At 43.1% G+C, this 21,673-nt stretch overlaps 1 protein-coding gene across 1 annotated transcript in view; it reads right to left on the bottom strand.

Moving 5' to 3' along the window:
• Positions 1-21,673, bottom strand: part of EBF2 (EBF transcription factor 2) — a gene marked incomplete at both ends in the record, with an annotated part of 114,761 nt that overhangs the window by 11,135 nt on the left and 81,953 nt on the right. The window contains 6 exons of the mRNA XM_080634618.1: positions 76-141; positions 1,017-1,105; positions 8,374-8,500; positions 9,060-9,190; positions 10,799-10,916; positions 20,784-20,865. Coding sequence (XP_080490744.1) covers positions 76-141; positions 1,017-1,105; positions 8,374-8,500; positions 9,060-9,190; positions 10,799-10,916; positions 20,784-20,865 — 613 coding nt within the window. The remainder of the gene's footprint in view (positions 1-75; positions 142-1,016; positions 1,106-8,373; positions 8,501-9,059; positions 9,191-10,798; positions 10,917-20,783; positions 20,866-21,673) is intronic.

Raw genomic sequence — 21,673 nt, 5'->3', positions numbered from 1 at the left:
TGCATGGAGAAGAGCTCTAGGGTTGATGACCAAACCTGACCATGGATCACTCCCCTGCCGAGGACTCATTCTGACCTGGTTGTTGTGTGGCGTTCCATACAGTGCTTCAACTAGGTCAGCAGCTCGTTTCAACAGCATTTCCTGGAGGATGAGAAGATGCAGAACATTGATATTAGAACAGAAAACTATTTCAGTGCAAATAAACCCTTGGGATTGTATTTTCTGACGTGACTGCTGTTTGTGTGTGCTCATCCTGAAAACTGGGTCCCTTCAAGAGCCATTATTTGCCACCTATCTGACAAACTGAACCCTTTGCAGTATCTCAAACCTGATACCAACATCACCATGCATGAGATGTGTCAGCCCCGTGCTCCAGCTCATCAGGAGCTCTCCGTAGTCCTGAACCCGCCCTCGGCTCCAGAAAGTGAAAGAACTCCCTGACCTACCCAAGTGAAATAGGAACTGTTCCCTTCTCAATTTCAGTGGATATCCTTTGGCACAGACACATAAAAACTGATTCATCCCCACGTCCATTTCTGTTTGCTAAGTAACAATAACCAAACAAAGCACTTTAGCTAGAAGGTAGCTTAGGTTACCTCTGGTTACAGGGAAAACATGACACAGTATAATATCTGAATACAACAGTCTTTCATCATGCAGTTGCATCACACATTGGTACTTTTGGTATTGCACTAAAATCAAGGAATACAGCCATTAATGCCATACACTGTGCCGGGTGCTGCATCAACACAGTGATATGGATAACTGCAAAGGACAATGGACATGACCTGAGAAGACACCTGCATTGGATGCTCATTTTATCTGCACAGTGCTTGAGCTCTAACAGATAAAACTTACTGGCAGCTGTGGGTTCCACACAATCGCATTCTTGTTTGGACTTGGTGAATGTAACTTATGTTCAGATGTAACAGTCATTTAAGACACAATTTTGTCTCTTTTATAAGAGTTACAGAACATATTTAGTGGGCTCATTGAAAAACTTCAAACTCTTCTACCTTAGCTAGTCTTTCAGGGTCCCCAGGATGTCTCGGGATGACCTTCTGCAGTCTTTGGAAACCATAATCAATGGTAGGTTCATTTAAAGCTGAAAAGAAAACAGGAAAAAAACACCACATTATATGAGTGTGCGTATATCTTATCATCTGTATCTGTATCTATCTGTATCTGTGCCTTTGTCTAAGTTTCATTACCTAAAACAGACAAGTTTCACAGCGTCTCTCAGGAAAACCTCTCCTTGCCTGGGTCCCGAGAGGTGTCATTGCCTCCTGCCCAGGTGAGCCCTGAGCAGTGTGTAAGATAGGCTGAATAATAAGCTACTCACTCACTAATCCCTTTTCAAAGAGAATCCCTACACTCATGATGTTGGCTTACCTGGTAAGAGAACACAGAAATCACCACTTCTGCACTTAAAACATCAGTTTCTGATGCTAATTTCTCGTCTATCAAAGCCTGAGTGAATAATCCAAAAGGTACAGCAGGGAGGCACTGCCACAAAAATACCCCTCTAAGGATGAATGTATTTGCTTTGGGCAAAACTTACTGTGTCAAGCAAGTTATGGTACAAATACAAATTACAACAGGTCAGAAATGAAAAGTACCACATTTGCTCATCTAATAAACACGCCCCCAACATTTTGCCATCACAAACTAGGGCACAGCTATTCATTAGACACATTAACATCGTCAGTGCTGTGTGGCTATGATGCACACAGAGCCACGTCACTGTGGTGATGTTAATCTCCAGTGGATAAACTGAGGTATTTTGACCCAGATCAGTAATAGCTGGTAGAGCCCTGCTGCCATCGCTGATGATTTCATAACACTTCAGACACTTTAATTACTCTACTATGAAATCATGGCAATAAGAATCTCATTTCTGACTAGTCCAAATTAAACTCCACATTAATACAGAAACCAAAAGCCAAATGTTCTGCATGCTCAAAAGCTTCGACTGCCTCTAATCCATTAGGATTACAAGTGTTTACTAACACAGTTACAGGTATGGATTTTAGGATTTCCTTACACTTCCGAATGCATGAGAATTCAAACGACACAATTGCTGCTGAGCCCCTAATACCATGGCACACTCACTGAGTAGCATTTGTAAGTCCATCGGCACCATTCTCGCTCAGCGGATTCCACCCTCCTGCATCATTTGCCCTCCTTTGGGAAAATGAGACTGATTTTTTACATGAGCAGTGACATCAGCACAGGAAACCCCGACTGCAGGGGATGCCGATGGCATCTCCCGAAACACCTCCAGCACCTCGCAGGGAAACCACCTCGGACACCAGGAGGCTGGAGCTACCCAGTGAGACAGCCAATGACACGGGTCCAGATTCTCTGTTTATCTATGCCTGTCTCTGGTAGAACACCACAAAGGTAAAAGGTCACATTCCCCACTGAGAGACATCTTCTATTTACCTTCTATTAAATAATTATGGCATCGCATGAAGTTTAAATATTACAGGAGATAATCAAGTGGGAATTGAGCAGAGAAAATCCAGACCTGAGAATTTAGTCTTGGCTATACTTAGAATGTCTTTGCTCTCCACTGGGAGCCATTCTGGTTTGCTTAAGGAGTTTAATAATACACATTTCAACTGCCACAGAATCTACAGAAGGGGCTTTTTTGGGGGGTTGGGGTTTTTTGCCAATAATCCTGAACATTACAGGCCAATTCTCTCAAGAGCCTATATATCATCTTGTGCCATCTCTCGTCTTGATTACAAGTCTAACCAGTGAAGTTACAGATCTTAAGCTAAGCAAAAGCAACGTAAAATCTATAGGAATTCAAACATAGATACACATAGTTTGCTAAAAATAGCTAATGGGAATATACAGAATGCTAATTCAGGAAGAAGAAATTGGCTATTATTCAACAAACATTTTTCCAATGGATTGACGTGGATATTTTCATTCTGATAAACAGCAGCAAATCATTTCTCAACAATGATAAACTGTCCTAAGAAGGACTCGACCATTTTGAACCAATGTCTACACAGCTTGCAACAAAATTGCCCACTCCTAATTTTATTCATTATTAAAACAAAAATATCTCAATCATTGAATCCTCTTAAAAAACAGCATCCAACATTTGTGGAAGCAAATGGCACCTTTTCAACTGAAGGGCAAGACAGAGAATCCACCAGCAAGTTCAAGCAGCTTCCCCCCCAACACCACTTCCACTGAGAAAAGAACTGCTGGACCAGTCGTGATTTATCTGTTACATAGAAATAGGCCAAAATTATATCCAAATGCTTTTGGCTTCATGGATTCAGGGACCATAAAAGGGTCTGACACAGCAGCAGGCTGCTCATTACTGGCTACAGATCAGAAAGTGGATTCAGGTACAGGAAAATCCCTTCAGCAGCCTCAGACCTGGTGTTCTGGGGTCTCCTGAACGTCCCAGAGCACAGTTTAAAACGCTGTGCATGAAATCAGGTATGCAAAAGAAGAGCAACCACCTGGTGAATAAACTCAATTGTTAGAATCTAAACCCCGCTCTAGCATAACTGCTTTACCAACAGAACTGCTGCAATCAGCAGAAGGGAGAGCTTTAAATGCCCCCCAGTCTGCCAGGTTTGATCTGGCTCACGCTATGGCACAGTGCTTCCTCTCTGCTATTGCTCCTTACCCTTCAGACCCCGCGCTTTCAGTCTAAATACAAGTCTCCAGCTATTCTGACTCACTGGAATAGGAGAAGAAACAATTTCTCACACTTGAGCAATTGATGCCACGATGTCTGCACTTGCAAAACCTGAAATAGCAGCTCAGCCCCATTCATCTCAATGGGGACTAACTCAGACACCCAATGATAACAGTGCTGACATTTAAAGTATTAATTATTTCACCACACATCAAAGCACATCAGACTGTGGAAGGAAGATGATGTTATGAAGATCTGCACAATTCATCATGACTGACAGCTCATCCTCATATTGCCAGCGTGCGCCCTGGGAGAGGAGCGCTCTCCCTCTTTGCCAGGCAAAAAGGGACCCTAGCAAAGTTCTGCAGCTCCCCTTTGCTTTACTCCATGGAGCAGACCAGGAGCAGCACATCCTCTGTTTGCAAAGTCTGAATGAGAAGAAACAAAGCAGGCAGAGCTCTAGAAGCATCCTGAACCCTGAGCCAGGGGGAGCAGTTTATGCAGTGTGATGTCTGACAACCTTAAAAGATGTGAGGGAAAGGCATCAGTGGCCTTAAATCCTGAATTCCACCTTTCCCTGGTGAACACCTTCACCAAGGCCAACAGTAAGGAGATGCTTGGTATCCACCTCACAGGATAAAACCTTCCCATGCTGCCAGCTCCAATTGGACTAATCTTGGGCTTAGGAGGTACCAACACACAGGTCAGTCTACTCCGAGGGGTACGCTGTGGTCTAGGGTGGGAAGGACGCTGCTAGAAGCATCCTGTCCTATCCTGTGTTCTGTTTGCTGCGCTGGTAACAGCTTTCCAAACACCCCACTCCCTCCCAGCACGGCATTGCCTCCTATTGTGTGTGTGCCTTTCCTAGGCTAAAGCAGTGGCAGAGCAAATGCTTTCTGTCACATCAGTTGTGTTCTGCCCACACGAACTCGCTCTTCCAATTTGTAGAGCTCCCTGCACCCTTGTAAGTGTTGTTCCCCACAAGCAGGTAGCAAGACCTTCTCAGATCTACTTACAAGCTTTAGCAAGCCGGTACCCTCCTACCCGTGGTGCATGGCACAGAGACTGATAGAGTACAACGGGGAGTCCGACATATCCTACAGATTATTTTATATTGCACTGCTCTGACAAGGTAACCCCTGGAGGATTTCTGCTCAGCAAGGAAAATTATGTTCAAAATCTCCCTGATATACACGTTTCCAGGTTAGCATCTCTGTGACAGAGTAAATGCCGAGCTGCCATCAGACTTAAGATATGAAAGCCTACGAGACATATCCTCAGCTGGCGTAAGCTGATGTAAGCGTTATTAAGTCAGGGGAACTATAATGGAGCTACTTACAGCAGCAGAGCACTGAGTTTGTGCAGTATTAAACGCAGAATATGAGGCTAGTGCTGGATTAGCAGCAGAGAGAAAATGCCTTCTTATTTTAGGAACAGCTGATGAAAGCAAAGCAACTGAGAACATGGGGGTGTTTGTGTAACCTCTGTGTTCACCTGATTAAGGTGCACACAGGGACTACATGTTTAGTTGGGGTGATTTAAAAATAGACCTTTAATCGCTCACTTTAAGTATAGACTGAACTACTAAAGCATGTAAGTTGGTTCAGCAACTGCCATTAACATCTAACAAGGCACCTCTCTAGCTTTCTGCTGTGCTCCCTAGCACACCCTCAGATGTCCACAGAATCCCGTTGGCTTCACTCTTGTACAAGTTTTCCATCTGGGAACCTTACAGAAAAGCCCACACATCACATTTGGGTGATGAGAGGAATCTGATGGCTGAATGATAGTACTTAGGAGTGGGAACGCTGACAGCTCCATGCTAGCAGAGCACACCATGCAAGGAGCTGATCAGAAGTACACATCACAGGACACACATGAGCTCCCGGAACAGCTCCGCTGTGACATACCTTGAATTTCTACTTCATTTTTATAGTCATCTTTTCAGCAGTTTAGCATTTTCTTCTTCCAACAACCTGTGCTAATGTGACTCTTTAACAAAGGCAGAATCAGAAACATTAACAGCTGACTGTATATTAAACATGAAGGGTGTAGGCACATGCACAAAGATCATTGGTTTTCTGTTTCCGTATTTTAGAGCAGTATTGTAGTTCTGCTGATTAAAGGATATGACCAGAACCCAAGAGATCTATTTCCCTGTCTAACTTTCAGCTTTCCTGTATGACCACAGGCCTCACTGCCCTGTGGCAATGGAAGCATGTATCTGTAACTGGTTGCCCATGTCTGATGCAATGGGACCCTCTGAAAGCCAAATGGCTTTCTATGAATAATTATTCCTGTTATACCTGGGAAGTATCCATAGGCAGCTACTCAGAAGCTACTCCTGACTTGATCCTTTGTGCTTTTCATCTGAAGTTGTATCTTGGCCATTAACAATTATGAAGGACTTCATATAACATGATCCCGATAGCACCAGGGCTCCGGTTGTTGCTGCTGTGTGAAAGAACTACTACATCTTCCCATGCTCTTACTTTGCAGGATTCCACACTTTTTCGTTATTAAACTATTAAGTTTCCCTTATTACCAGTCAGGTAACCGGTATCACCAATCGTTAGAAATCTATTAGATCTTCCTTTTTGGTATTTATGTGCTATTTGTCTGCTATGCTCCACCCAACAAAAAGCTGCACCACTCTGCTGCTACTGAGCACATTCTACAGAGTGCTGTGCATACACACATGCATTCTGAGGGCAGCAGCATTTGAACAACCTTGTTTCTTGATGCTGTCTTCCAGTAGGTTCTCTGCTGTCTAATAACGTGGTTGAGCTCTTCAGTGGAGGATTAATTCATCTCTCTCTCACCATTTTCCACTTGCACAAAAGAGCACCTTTGATGCTCCTGTCTGATAAAACCTGACAAAAATCAGTTAAGAGGTTCAAAAGCTGTTGTGGAAGCTCTGAGGAGGACACCCAGGCAGAAGGGCCCTGACTGTCTGAGCACAGCTCACCTGGGTTAAAACCAATGCATTTACTCCCAGCAGGTTTCAGATCGCACAGCCACAGCAAAGAAAATAAAAGTCACCATGTTCTTTTCACAGCTCAGGAGCTGGTTTTACTGCTATCAGCAGCCAACAGCCTGGGGGAACTGGTGACAGGTGAGGCTGTACCCAATAGCTGTGTTTATCATTTTGCCTGCCATGGCAGGAGAACTGCAGGCTCCTCAGCAGACAGATTGAGAAGGTGCCTGTTCCACCCTCGCACTCGGCATCTTCCGTGAATGCTGTTTTGGAACATGTGGCAGGAAGCACCCACTCACTCCTCAGAGGATGCCAACAGATCTGTATCCCCATGCAGTAAAGCAGGGGTAGTATATTTAACTCTATTCCCTTCTGACGGCACCTACGTGCATCTTTATGTCCTTTCTGGAGGAAGCACTCTAATTAACTCAGCGTTAAAGCGCTGCACTGCAGTCTGACTTCAGTCCCCCCTACATGGTACAAGTAAGTCTTGCACTTACAACAGCTTTACATTAATAAGGTGACTTTTCTTCACAGAGAAATGCACATTCCTATTTCACATCTATCACTCCAGTCCTAACCCCTTTCAGCACAGGTACCAAGAGCACAAAGTAATGTTTGTGCAGGACACTGTGAGAGCAAGGCCTCCAGAAGCAGAAAATGGCACAGAAGAATTTTACATTTCCATCTGTAATAATGACTACAGAATGTCTACTAATAAAGGGGTTAGAAAGCAGCATAAGGCTGTAACAGGATCCTCACAAATCATTGGTTCTTTCTCAAGTCCTGAAGTGTCAGATTTGCATTCACATTTTCCCACTTCTGGAAAAAATCCAATTCACCCAACAGGTGGTGAAGTTTTTAACTTCACGTTTTTAATAACAAAAATCTTGGATCTTCATTATTGAGTTCAATTATTATTTCAATTTTGACAATTCTAATACACAAAGAGTATAGAAAAAGGATTGTTTGGCTTCAAAAAAACCCAAACCCAATCCTTCCATTTTGAGAAATCTGACCATGATTTGGTGGGAGCAAGTCATTCAACTTAAATATAAATGTATCCTTTAGAGCTCAGCACACCGTTACTCTCCAGCCACGCTTAACAGGCTCCAGAAACCACACTGTATGCATTGTATGCCATGACTGGTACTACTGGTATTGACAGTTCAATGAGATGGTCATCTGGGCGCATTTGATCTCTTCTTTTCAGATCTATAGGTAAAGTTCCTCCGCCAGAAGAGGTGAATACAGGGCACTAAAGATGCTGATCATCCATTTAAGACTAAAAACACCCCCAACAGATTTACTTTCCGCTCAGCTCATTGGCTTCACTCGATACAAGAGGCTTTCCTTGTCCTTTGGGATCATCTTGAAAATTAAAGGTTACCCCCAGCAAGAGGGCGATGTAAAATAAATCCTGTTATAAATAAAACATCATCCAGTATGTAGAGCTATGCTCCCGTGTTCCTGTACACTCAATATACCTATAGGCAGACCCATATCGTAACAGCATGGCTCTAATCTGGAAAAAACATGAACATGTTTTCAGCAGCTCTGCACAACAACGAAGCTATCTCCTTACATCTCCAAATGTCACAATCAGCAGAGTGGCCTTCAACCAGCAAGAGGCTAAGCAAATAAAGCAAGCAAGCAGAGAGTTGTCAATACCGATTACCAAAGGAAAGAGCCCCGAGCTCCTCCAGCGTAAATCACAGCCACCTACCTGTGTAAATAAACCTGCCTGGTGCACCCTTGCAAAACTGTTTGGATTTGTATGATAATGTCACTTCAACCACTCCAGGGATGTGACGGGGAGGTGTCTGAACTCGGATGGCATGAGGCGTGATCAGCTGGGAAGTAACAAAACGAGAGGCACGATTACAACACGTCGGTGTTAATCCCTTGCTTTCACTTTTCACCCTCCAACCATGCTTTACAAGTAAATGCACTGCTTATTGCTGTAATGGAGACACCACAGATCAGGCAAAAGTGTTACATCTGGTCTAGTTTCTCACCTTCAATAGAGGAAGACTCCGTTTAGGATAAACTGCCACCAGGAAAACTGCACTGCTTATGCTGACTGGTTAACTGCTGGCTTATTTCTGGACCCAGGGGGAATTCTTCCTCCTTCTCAAACTCTAACCCTTTCTTTTTTACTTTCATTACCTTTACTGTCTCCAGACACCTAGAACTGTTCAGTTCCATTCTCGATATTACTGAACAGCTGGCCTCAATAGCATCACACAGCAAGGAGCTCCACAGAGGAAATACGTCCCATAAATTTCATTCACACAGGCTTACATCCTACCTTACACACCACAGTTTTTATACCATTATTAAAACAGGAATTAACTAATTCCTATTAACACTGTTTAGCAATAGGGAGGCACCTCTACCACCTCTACCTACCTCACTCCATACAAGCATGGTTCCAAACACAACTTGCAGCCCGTCAAAGAAGTTGTCTCCGATGATGATGACCATTGCTCCACCGGTAGTCCAACCTTCACTGGGGCTGATGGCTTTGATGCACGGTGTGGCTGAGCAGAACCAAAAGGACATCAGAGCACCAGGTTATAGGGTTGTTTTCCCACTCAGATTTGAGACTGTTTGCAACAGTGGGTGTAAACCCTTGCAGGAAGGCCTAGGACAAGTCCCCTCTGGCCATTCACCCATAAAGGCTGCTTTATCATTCCATGAAGCCCAACAAATCAATACACAAATACATAAATAAATGAAACCATGTTTTCTGCCTTGGTGGTGTTAATGACTCTCCTATTCATTACTGGCACTTAACTTTGTGTCATTAAAGCCTAATAGGCCAACTGTAGTAGGTGGAAAAGTGGAACACTTAAATGATTGTGCAGAGGCTGTTTAAAAACCACCCCATTCATTAGCATATGATCACACAAAAACCCAGTGGAAAGAGAGAGAGATCAGATTTATTAAGTTTATCAATGGGTAAAAAAAGATACAGGAATATCAAATGTTTCCTCCAATTCCTCCAATTCAGGAGACAATTTTTTGATTTTATAGAGTAGATTTTTCTCCCCCCTCTCTCTTCCATATGTTCAAGGCCTCTGGACTATGCATCCCATCAGGAACCCAATATGGTTTCCAGGCCATAACCAAAGTCAATCCATCACTCCATTCCCAATGTTGACAGGGTCAGAGGTGGAGGGGAACTTTGGCAGTGCTCCAAAAACATGAGACTCCTTTGAACAGCCAGTCAATCACATCCAATCAGTCAAGGAAAAACTGGATGGCTTCCTAGGCTAGGAATCCTGGGATTTTCCTTCTACCATTTCACTGCCCGCTGGGGGAGAATTAACACCACTCTGAATTCTTTACTGATTCAATCATTTTCTTCCAGTTCATTAATTCTTCTTTTAGGTTGATACAGGGCACAGTTAAGAAGTGGGGCAGCAAAACATTATAATGAAATAATATCCTTTCTTGTCTTTTCTACTAACATCACTTGCTCTTCTCACTTTCACTAGCTGCAGGGGAGGGAAAAGGAGACACAGATAGCAGTTTCTAGCTAGTGTCTGCGTGAGAGAGGTGGAATGCATTGGGAATGAATGTATGGGGAGGGGGAAAGGAGGGGCCAACCGGTTTGAAGCTTAACAGATACAAGTATTTGTAATTGCTTTAATATAGTCCAAAACCCATCCTGCAGCCGGCCATGAGCCTTGCTTGGCCAAACAAACTAAAATCAATTAGTGTCAGTCTCCTTCTGTGCATTGTTATGCTTTGCACATAGTTTGTTTAAGGGAACTGGTGACACTTTTTCATACACATCTTGTGCTGTAACAGTTCTGTTTAACTAAGATGTCATGTTGCCTAATTTGCCTGAAATCAAATCTATCCCAGCTGAACGAGAAGCCTGAAATTCAGATAATACTTCATGTTTCTGGGTTTTTCAGCTCTGCAGTACACACTAATTAATAAACTGGGGGGAGGGGGAATCTCTGAGATGTAAAGAGGATCAGATTTTGCATGCAGTAGACACTGTTTTCCTGCCTCTTCCTTCTCTAACCCTCCTGAGGTTCTGTAGTTCCCCCTTAGCCCCCCAGAAACAAACAGGAATGGAAGAATGGGCAACATGCTTTCACATCTGTGACCTGTTCTTCATGCAAACGTCCTACCTTCTGAAGGGTCAAGTCTCCTTGCTCTCCGGCCATGCTTGGAGTTGTTGTGAACAAACATGTTGTCAGACACTGCCAGCACGTGCCCATCGACATTCACTGTTGTTGATAGCACAACCTACACGTTTAGAAAGGGAAGAGAAAGGAGGCAGGTAAACTACATGCTTCGAAATTCCACTTGTAAAATATGTATTATTCAGCTGAGCTAAAACCCTATTCAGTCTGTAAAATGGCACCATGTCCTGCAGGGTTTATTGCCCAACAAGAAGGGGAGAAAATATTTCCAGTCTTCATTCTAGGCATTAATTCCATTTAATACAGCATCCTAAGGGCCATATAAAGTCCTAACTGTATAATGAACCATCTACTGCAGATGGCCTTAAATTTAGTTCCCTATGATGCACTATAGCATAGCTGATGGCAAAGAGGGCTGAATATCCCAACCAGGGGGGCAGGCTGCAGAGCGCCACAGCAATTTGCCCTCTGATACACACAGGCAGACTCTGAGCCATCTGCTGTACTACGCTCAGATGCAAATGGATCTGCATCTGCTTTAAACATACAGGTCTCCATTGACTGAACAAAATGGAAACTCCTACTCTGTGAAAACAGCACCTCGGATCACGTCTGGGGTTTGACATTCGTGTGCTTAGAGCCTCCTGAAAGTCATCTGAGCCCAAGGACTTCACATCAAGATGCAGTTTCTAAACCTTAACGTCCACGTTGCTGGGTTCCAGTAGTGTATCAGTTCTTAGAGGAAGTGTATGTTAATTAATCCCACTTAGTTTTCCCTTTACAATAGAACATCCAAAGGTGCAAGTCTTACAAATCCAGAAATATATGTGCCTTTAAACCATGAACTTTTAGGAAAACCCAAACAAACTGCGTTGTAACTACTGAAAGCAGCAGCATCTAGGGGAAACTTTCAGGTTTCAACCATTAGTGCAAAACTGCTGAACCCCATTCAGCTGCCACCCAGCCACAGTAATTCACAGCTATTGAGAATCCAACCCTGGGTGTGTTCATCAGCTTTCACAGATGTAGCTGTCATAGCCTAGGTAAGAGAATGTCAAGCTCTAATTGTTGATCAAACTACATTCAGAATGTAGCAGGAGAAGCCTTGCCCTCTACGGGGTTCTGCTAGCTTAACGAATACTTACTTTCTCGAGACAGATTTAATTCATTCCAAAAGGCTCTTGTCATACTGTACTCTTACACTTCTCAAGCATTCTTGTCACAAAATGTGTTGCTTTTGTGTGCCAACTGATTTCATCATTGCACATTTGGGTGGAGTGAGACTCGCATCCAAAGGGAACATTTCCCGCATGACATAGCTGAACCCACTCAGATGCACTTCATTATTTTCCCTTAAACAATGGAAATAAATTTGAATCTCTCCCTGGCCAGCCCAGAGCACACTGTGGCAACAGGGGAATAGACCTGAATTATTCCAGTGTCTGAAATATTTACGACAAGTGTTTAAATTGTAACCAAATGTAAATAAAAAGTATATCATGCATATACAGTTACACTGTATCATATATACATATCTCAGCTCACATACACAAGCCCAGCGAACACACACCCACATGCTCTCGGTATGAGATCTTTGCAAGAGATGCAGACTTCAAGTGTACACATTCCCTGTCCGAGTACCCATTTGGGTGTAGAAGTTGCGCACAATACACGAGCCACATTCCAGTACGAGTTACAGAGATCCCTGCAGCATGAGCAACAGCTCCGCTTTGAAGGTAAGTCCTGAGCGTCCTCCATCCCGAGCCAACAGGGATGGAAGAAGCACTTTTAGACCTCTCTGCATGAGCGGTTCCATTTTTATTCACCTCTCCATCACAGGAGGCTCAAAGCCACTTGGCAATGCACAGGCTGGGACCTGGGGTAAATAACTACAGCGTTCTCATGGACCTGATCTGGACCTGAACGTTCACAGTTTTGGACCTTGTGTGCAGTAATCTCTAAGGCACTGCTGAAATTCAACAGGGACCTTTGTGTCTTTGCTACAACACTCCTAGCCATCATTATCAATGATGTGGAGTAAGGACATCATGAGATTATGGACATAAAAATAACTGAACTTCTTCACTTTGCTCCAGTCATTCCCTCCTGCCCGATGAACAGGACAATCCAATTGTTTTATACTTGAAGATTAAAAACCAATGTTTTATGGATAAAAGGAAGAGGAATGTGCATTCCACTATGGTCTCTAACTCCCAGGCCCTTCCCTTTCACAAGCCAACTGCTTTCCCCCAGTGAGTATTTCCTGGGTCATGAAGGGTGACCCTTTCCATCTGGAATCAATCAGTCAACTCCTGACAACTTCCTGAAACACCTCACTCCATTTCCTGTTCTCTCCCCCTTCTCTCTTTCCCCCTGGTTTGCTTCACTCTTCAAAACTGCAGGCCACAGCAGCTTAATGTTAGAGGGTCAGACACAGTTAGACTCCAAAACACTACACAAGAACACCTTTGACCTTCAAAAATCTTTACATCTTAGCTAAACAAATCAAGGTCAACATTTCTTACCATTACCTTGTTAACCATTTCTAGGCATTTTTGCCAATACCTTCTGAACATGTATTTACCAGTAACACTTGTTCTCCTAACATCATAAAACATTCCAGGCCTTTTGTTTAAAAGAACCTGTATTTAGTGCTGATGAAAGGTGATGCGCAAACTTCCACGGAGACTGAAAGTCTCAGATTTGTCCACAGCACTGACAAATTACTGGCAAATCTTTTTGGTGCTTTCTCTTACCCTGATCTGATGGCACTACTTCTTGGCTATGATCATTTGGCTTCTATGCCTGTTTACTTGATGGTCTTTTACCTAAAATCAATAGTTACTGCAAACTGGAATCCTCAGGGAATGGCCTGAGAACATCAAAATCTGACAGAGAGGCCGTGGATTCCAGTAATTGTTGGTGAAGGCCAAATGTGACACAGGCAGCATAAGGACTAAAGATTTTGTGCCGCCCAGCAGCTGGATCAACCCATCACCTCCACTGGAGTCTCAGAGGAGTCAAGCGACGAATCAACAGGGCAATGTGTTATTCCTCCATCCATCCAACGGAGGGTCCATCTCTAGGAAGAGTGAGGGGGTTCCATGCTTCAAAGCAGTGCTTTCAGCAGTTGTTAAGATTCTCTCTGCAAATCTGCAGGAATCTTCTTGTTAGCTGGGACACAACAGACACAAAATGATACCCTAGCAGAACTGGAGGAATGCGTGTGCTCTATCCCTACATTATCCCAGGTGGATTTCTACACTGAAATACCTGCTCAAAAACCACAATGAGGGTTCACCTACAGTGACATTCAAACTGTCTTTAGCACATTCAACTCAGGTTCTCTGGGCTGCACTGTCCCTCTCCCACTTCCCTGCACAGGGTTGTATTTCTTTACAGACCTTTACCTGAGTACTGCAATTTTTCCTTCCCCATCAATCCATCGTCCCACTATTTCTATATTCTGAAGTATGTTCCTCTTCAAATCACGTATATGCAAGTAAATACACATCACCACATGTACATAAAAGCTGTATCACTCATAGACACCTTTTTAGACATATGGTACAAGCATTCCAGGCATACAGGCATTTACTTACATGTAACGTATCTCATCACTGTGTAAATGATCTCTCTCAAAAAATTCCTGTTACCATTCCAAGTGTGGAAAAAATTCTTTATGACATTGTACATCTGGAAACAATATTGCATTCCTGATGCACTTTCCCTTGTAACTCTCTAGTCACAGCACCCTGTTCTTTTAACTTTTCAAAAGAAGAACTACTATGAGGATCTAAAAAATTACCAGCATTATTAGTATTTTCCAGCTGGGTGGAAGGAAAGATGTCAGGCCTCATCCTGCTGTCTTCACTTGGACAGGGCTCCCATTGATGTCAATAGGCGTTTTGGTTGAGGGAGTAATACAGGAGTAGAGGCTGGAATATTACGTGTTTGCTTCATAGCCGGATTAGGAATAAGATAAACAATGTGAAAAATGCCAACAGCCTCTCTCTGCTCAAAACTTCCATTGAATTCTTTGGGATATCCTGAGACCCTGAGCCTGCTGCAGACTCTAGGCTAAGAGAAAAACCTATGTGCATAGCCTTCATGCAGACTGGACATGGTTCTGGGCAACCTGATCTTGCTGAAGATGTCCCTGCTCATTGCAGGGCTAGATGACCTTTGAAGGTCCCTTCCAACCCAAACTATTCTATGAGTCTATGATTCATCTCAAGAACAGAGGCTCCAAAGATTTTAGGGCACAGGGACATGAGAGCAACCTCATCTGTGGTTTGTTTTTAATAGACAATATGTAACTCTGGCAACTCCCTGTCACGATGGCTATTTGGTCTCCAGATCTAAGCACATTAAGCTCCTGCACTTGCAGTCAGTCCTTCCCCTACTCATATAGAATCTAAAATAACGTCACCCTCTTTTGTGTCAGTCACTATCTGATGAAGAAATGTGCCACCCATTAATAGCTTTAGACTCTGCTGATACTCGTTGCACTTGTTTTGCAGTCTATACCTGGGAAATTAGTCTCCCAGAACACCAGTCCGTGCAGCATTCACCTCTCTAACAACAGTTCAGCGATTTCTACCCATATCCAAGAGACCGTGGGGGTCTCTGGTACATTCTTTCACCATCGACATGAAAAGGATTTTGATCTAGACCCGTTGTGCTTCATTCTTGCTCTCCCTTTTTGTTTTCCCAGCCTGCATTGCTAACTCACAGTATCACCCCACCACTCTTACCCAGTTTTCTTTTTCCTGAATGACACAGATCCGTCAGTGCTTCACATCAGAAGCCAGCTGGGTGAATTCTCAAACACAGCCAGCTTTGCTCACGTGCCTGATGATGAACTGATCCAACCACTCTGAGGTCAGGCAGGGAATCTCCCCAGGGACACACCTTGTTATTTTTCCTTTCTCTTTCTCCCCTAGAGCATCTAGAGGGGGATACCTGCCAGGAAACATTCCATGTCATGATTTCTGCTGAAAACAGAGGGCAATTGCTGACCTTTCTCTTTGTGTTTCTAAAAAGCATGTTGGTTCAAAGCTGACCATTGTTAGTATTGATGCTCCGTTGCCTTGTACCATTCTCTCTGTAGGATCTGTTTAATCAGTGCGTTACTGGATGAAGCAGAATTCCCAATCAACAGGAGTCTAATGCGTTAGCGCTAGGTCTCAGCTGAAGCATTTTAGCTGAAGTGCCTCATCTTAATTCCACAGAATTATTGTCCCCCATTACACGCCGGTCGTTACCATTAAGCACCATTGGGCTTCAATCAAGTTCTCCAGGAGAAGTCCTCATTAAACGGAGGGCATCATATTTGTTTTATTCTGTTCCTGAGAGAATCACTCCCTGAGACTACAGCAGTGACAGCAATGACAGTACCTGTGTAAACTCAGCTCTGCAGCTCAGCTGAGCTCAAACAGTCAGCACCATAGCTTGAGTAAGTGATTTTAACCTGCTTTTCGTTTCAGTTTCCTACTGATAATCTTTGGTCTGAAGTATTTTAATCGATAAATAATCAGTATTTGCTTCAGTTACATTCACAAGGATTTGTTACTCCATCTGCATATGTTATCTGGGCAGCCAGCAAGTAACCGTGAAAACACCCGTTAGTTCTAGAAAGATTCCCTCTCCCTGCTTTAGCCACTGTAGTAGTGAGCGATTCACAGTAAAATTATGTTACTTGTGGGAAAAAATGCCACTAAAATAATGATCACTCATCCTCTAACTTCTGAGGTTTCGCATTTTTTCAACAGTACAAAACTTCTGTATTTCATTTGAAAAAATGAAACTTAAAGAGATTTTCATTGCATCTTTGAAGCTCTACTCAATATCAAAGCAAATTTCAACTGGTGAATGCGAGCACAAAGCAGCTGGTGTTGCTCTCCAAACTGAAGAATTATACTAAAACAACACCTCTTTAGGCATCTGGAGCTGTATTAATTTTACAATGCGGTGTTAATGTAACCTTTCCATCCCTTCTTCTCCTCACCCTCCTTGTTTCAAATGAATGTGATATAAGTGAAATTTAACATTTAATTTAGGTTATAAGATTTAGATATTTTATAGCAGAGCTATGCTGTATTCAACTATTTAGAAGCAAGGCTGAGGCCAGGGTCAGAGGCTGGAGCCCAGTGCCCTGGAACGCTGGTGGTCAGCCAAGGCAAGCCCAAACTGTGTCACTTCACACCCATCTCTAATCAGAAGCACTAACTTGACACTTCTCCAGACATGACTAACCATTCTTCCGTGCTGGAAGAGCTCAGTAAGATGCACTGTACAGCACTAATTCCATGTCTCTTATTTATACTCGTGTCTCAACAACAAAGCTTGAGTTTTGGGCTTTCATTCAATCTCCATTAAAGAGCAAAAGTGGTTTTTGATGGGACCCTTTTAATTCCAGATTTCAGTAGCAATTTAAATGAGACTCTGAGATAAGGATGCTCTCTTCTGTTTTGGTATCTTAATGTCTCATGGAGATCTGACAAGTTGAAAATGAACATATTTCTGCAGAAAAACATAGGTACAAGTGAAAAGCTTCTCAACAGCATTGCTGCACAAGTCTGTTTGCATAAGGAACATTAAATGTGTGCAAATGTTTCAAAAGGAGGGCCCTAATAACAACAGCTGTACAAATAATTTATGGGGAAAAAAACAATAAAGGTTTTAGATGTAGTTCAAGAATAAAACATACTGAATTAAATCATAAAATGAATAAAGTACCCTACAGCACTAAGCCTTTTGACCCTGCTTTTACTGTGCTCACACATGTTCTTGTGCTGGGAGGACGAACAACTGACTGTCCTTTCAATCCCAATAAACAATTCTGCACATTAATGACTTTGCCTGGTGTAAATCTTAACAGCTAAAATGAAAATGAACATGTTCAGAGTGCGCAAGCACATCACTAATGCTCGAAGTAATCCAGGTTTTTCTCCCCACTTCTGACTTTAGGGGGACCATACTCAGCGAGCAGCAGGCAGAAAAGCTTTGACCCCAAAGAAACAAACCCATAAACTACCCTAAAAAATCCACCAGAAAAAGAAGATCCAGAGGACAGAGAGAGCGGAGCAGTCAAGAACACTCTTAACTTTCGTTACATCCCGGGAAGTCCTGCTTCTATCCTTCTAAACAAGGAGGCAGGCAGAAAACAAGCTCTTTGCTGATTGTCTTCCCAGCTCATCAGGGCTTATTTCCCTTGGAACACTGAGCTTTTTTACTCCCAATGTGCAGAATTTTAGCAGCTGAAGTACATTTTGTATCCTTTTTTATCCATCCTGACCTTTGTAGCCCAGAACAAAGCTCATCAACCGACGTGTCCCGTTTGGAACAAGCCCGAAGGAAGATCCCTGCACTCACAACCTCGAGTGTTTTGCAATTTGTTTCAAAGGGTTCATTTCATTTTTGTAATGCTGAGAAAAGTTGTGTCGACATTTCTGGGTTTGAGACAAAGTAAGCTGAACCTAGTGGGTTTGCCTGATCCTGATTAATTTGGAGGTTTGAACTTACAGCTCACAATGAAGCTCAAAGGGGATGAACTTGCATGGAATGAAAACGCAGGATTTAAGCAAGCCCTGCAAAACACAACCAGAGTTTCACTTGGCTCTGTTTTTCTGGCTTGGCAAGTTGCAAGGCAGAAAACCCAGATGAAGAGTCTATCCCAGCTCTTGTTCTACTCCAACACACTGCTGCTTTTGGTACACAGATCACAAGCAAAGCCTTACTGTCTCACATATAGCCAGGTGGGCTGGCTGCAGGCATCCTGCAAGAGGCCATGGGGGTGCTGCAGGACCCACTTTAGTTTCCCTGTTCAGTGTTTCACTGGCAATGTGAAGGTATTTAGGCTCTGCAACATCATCATTCAGGGTGGGGAGAGGAAGAGGTGAAACAACGAATAAGGCTGATAGTAGAGATAGATTTCAGCCAAAAACCTTAGTTCCAAAATCCTCCTGCAGTTCAGCACCTGATTGAAATCTCAGGGTTTAGTTCACTCACCGCAGCTAGCTCGAGACTGAAAGCAGATCTGGACTGCTGCAGTGTTCACGTGTGTTTGCATCCAGAAGTTCTATTTTGGCTCTTACAAGGAGTATTCTTTGCAATAGGGCAGTGCCTGGAATCCCCAGGTGCTAATCAGGATACCCCTGTGCCAGATTCTTTACCATCTCCTAACAAAACAAAGCAGGAGGCTCTGTCTTTATGTTTCATGGCATTCCACAATCAGCTCTCTGAGCTGCTCTCTGAGCTAACAAGATCTGTTTACATGCTATAAATCCAGTTTTCCTTTCCTCTCAGGTTTTTGGGCATTCTTGGCAGATGATAACTAATTGCTGGGGTTTTCTTTATGGAAATGGCCACTTGAAAAAACAATAAAATCAGTATAAATTCCCTAACAACGAGCACTTCTTTTTTCTCACGTCTTACCTCTAAAAACACAGAATGAAGAAGTCACTGTGGTTTCAGGTATTTTTCTTCCTATTTATTTCTGCTCAAACAAAACAATCAATAACTTTTCTATTCTTTGCCTATATTTCTTCACCATTTTTGGAGCTTTCAGAAGCTTCCATTTGCAGCTGCTCCTAAAACTTGAACTCTTTATTTGGGTTTTTTATTAATACCTCCTGTGAATTTTCATTGCTAGTAAAAGTAAAACCAACTGCAACTACTTGTCTATGAAAACATGTTTTGGTGGAAAGTTTTAAACAACTCCTGTGGAGTTTTAACTTCATTTATAAATGAGGAAACTGATGCAAGTGCCCACACAATGAAACACGAACCGCCACACCTAAGGATGGCACCTTCCCACTGCAAGTCTTGTGGGTCACCAGGGAAACCACATATCCCTCAAGAAGCTAAAATCCTCTTTGTACCAGGATGCGGCACAAAGAAGGTACAATAATGAGGAGAAGCAGTAAGAGCATTTACAAGGATAGTCCTGATATCACCAGTAGGTTACAGAGGGTCTGGCTGGCCAAGCATCCCTGCACTCCCTCAAACATTCTCCTGAATCAAGACCACGATGCTTTACCAAGGTGAGCATCTCCATATGGAGAGGTGGAAATAAACACTGGATCAGTGGTGCAGCCCAAACCTGACTTGCAACCCCACGTCCCTTCACCAGACCAAGCTGCTTCACACTCAACTGCAGGAGAGCCACTTCCAGCACCACTTTCCTACCACGTTCTCTGCCGTGGCACCTTTCCCACTGCATGGAGACACAACAGTGCATCCCTGATGTAAAACCCTGAGCACTCCGTTCAGTCACAGTTAAAACATTAATTGTAAGTAGTTGCTTAAAAGGTTGGGCATGAAAGATGGGAGACTGCGCCTGCCTTTCTCCTCACCACTGACACACTTCACCTCCTTCTGTGGTTTTATTAGCTGGTGTTCACAATACATCAGCGACAGCTATGATGAAACCAGTGGCAGATTTTGCTGCAAAGCAGCTGGGTCATCCTCCCATGGGTCTTGTTGCTTTGCTGCGTGAGATCTTAAAGTGACCATTGCTATTTTGGCTCCTTGTTTTAAAAAAGAAGCTAAAACGGAGGGCATGAGAGTGTTAAAAGGCAAAAAAGATGGAACGAGAGAGGGAGTGAAGGGAAATAAGGAGCCTGCTTGTGTACCACGTACAGAGCTACTTGGAAAATTCTGAGGCATCTAAGTATCACAAACATGATCCCTGCTGTGGGCAGCTGTATGTGCGAGTGCTTTGCCTGAGGGTGTCAAATCAAATATCCACTGCTGGTTGGTGCAGTACATCACTTCCCCTTGGGGATTCAGAGTGGAAAAAGAGGAAAAAAAGGAAAAAAAAGGTTTAAACACAACAAATGGAGAAAAACTTCAACAATATCTGATATGGCTTATCCTATACTGTCATCATATTTATGTAGGGAGGGGAGAGGAGAGGGAAGAGAAATAAAGCAGACAGGTTAATGCTGAGCCTCGTAAGACTTACCTGGAACCGTCTCATGTCTCTTGGGTTTCCTGCTGTTTTCAAGCAATTCTGATTGCACTTGAGAAAAAATTTTAGGAAGAACCTGGAAAGATAAAGAACCACGTCACTGCTGTTAACCCTCACAACCACCTCTGTGGGAGCTTGTCTTAAAATATACATGCTAGTGATTTACAGGGTGGGGTATCTGTAGACCAGGGACTTAGCAAAACAGAATTAAGCCAAACACAAGCAAATCCTGACAAAGAGAAGTTAAAATAAAGCAGGTGAAATACAACCAATGTGAGTGTAATCCACTCTGAGCTGGGCTGCTAGCCCGTGCAATTCAACAGATCCACTCCGATTTCTGCCCGTTGCCTCACTGCATGTTTGACCACACAGTTTCAGTCTCTTTCTTTATCTCTCCCTTGCATATAAGCTCTTTCTTTTGCTGTCTGAAGGGATTTTCCATGAAACAATACAGAAGGATAATGTCATTGTAGAAATTACAAAAAGCAACAGGGCAACTCTGAAGCAGATAAGCCTTGAAACTACTGAGACTGTGTTCAAAACCAGAGACAAACACAGCTCCCAGAAGCAGCCGATGAGATTTCATCACGACGATGGGTTTTAGTTATTAAGATTTCACAAACTAAAGCAGAGAAAGCAGCACTGCCAAGAGTCCAGATTATAATCTTACATAGATTTGGAGAGAGGATAACGCAAGCACAACCTGAAGGACTACGTGAGAGCTCGTGCTGTCCAAGCAGATAAACCCATTAACATCGTACAAAGTTCTCATGCCAATTATTTTTGCCCTGTCACATATGCCTATCTTTATGTGTTATTACCAGTCAAGTTTAGCTTGTCATGTACACAGGTTGAATCTTCAGACTGCTGGGTTGGTTTCCCCA

This window comes from Psittacula echo (assembly GCF_963264785.1).
Source record: "Psittacula echo genome assembly, chromosome: 25".
NCBI classification, from domain to species: Eukaryota; Metazoa; Chordata; class Aves; order Psittaciformes; family Psittacidae; genus Psittacula; species Psittacula echo.
The sequence above is the reverse complement of the archived record's forward strand: the minus strand, read 5'-3'. Positions and strand labels throughout refer to the sequence as shown.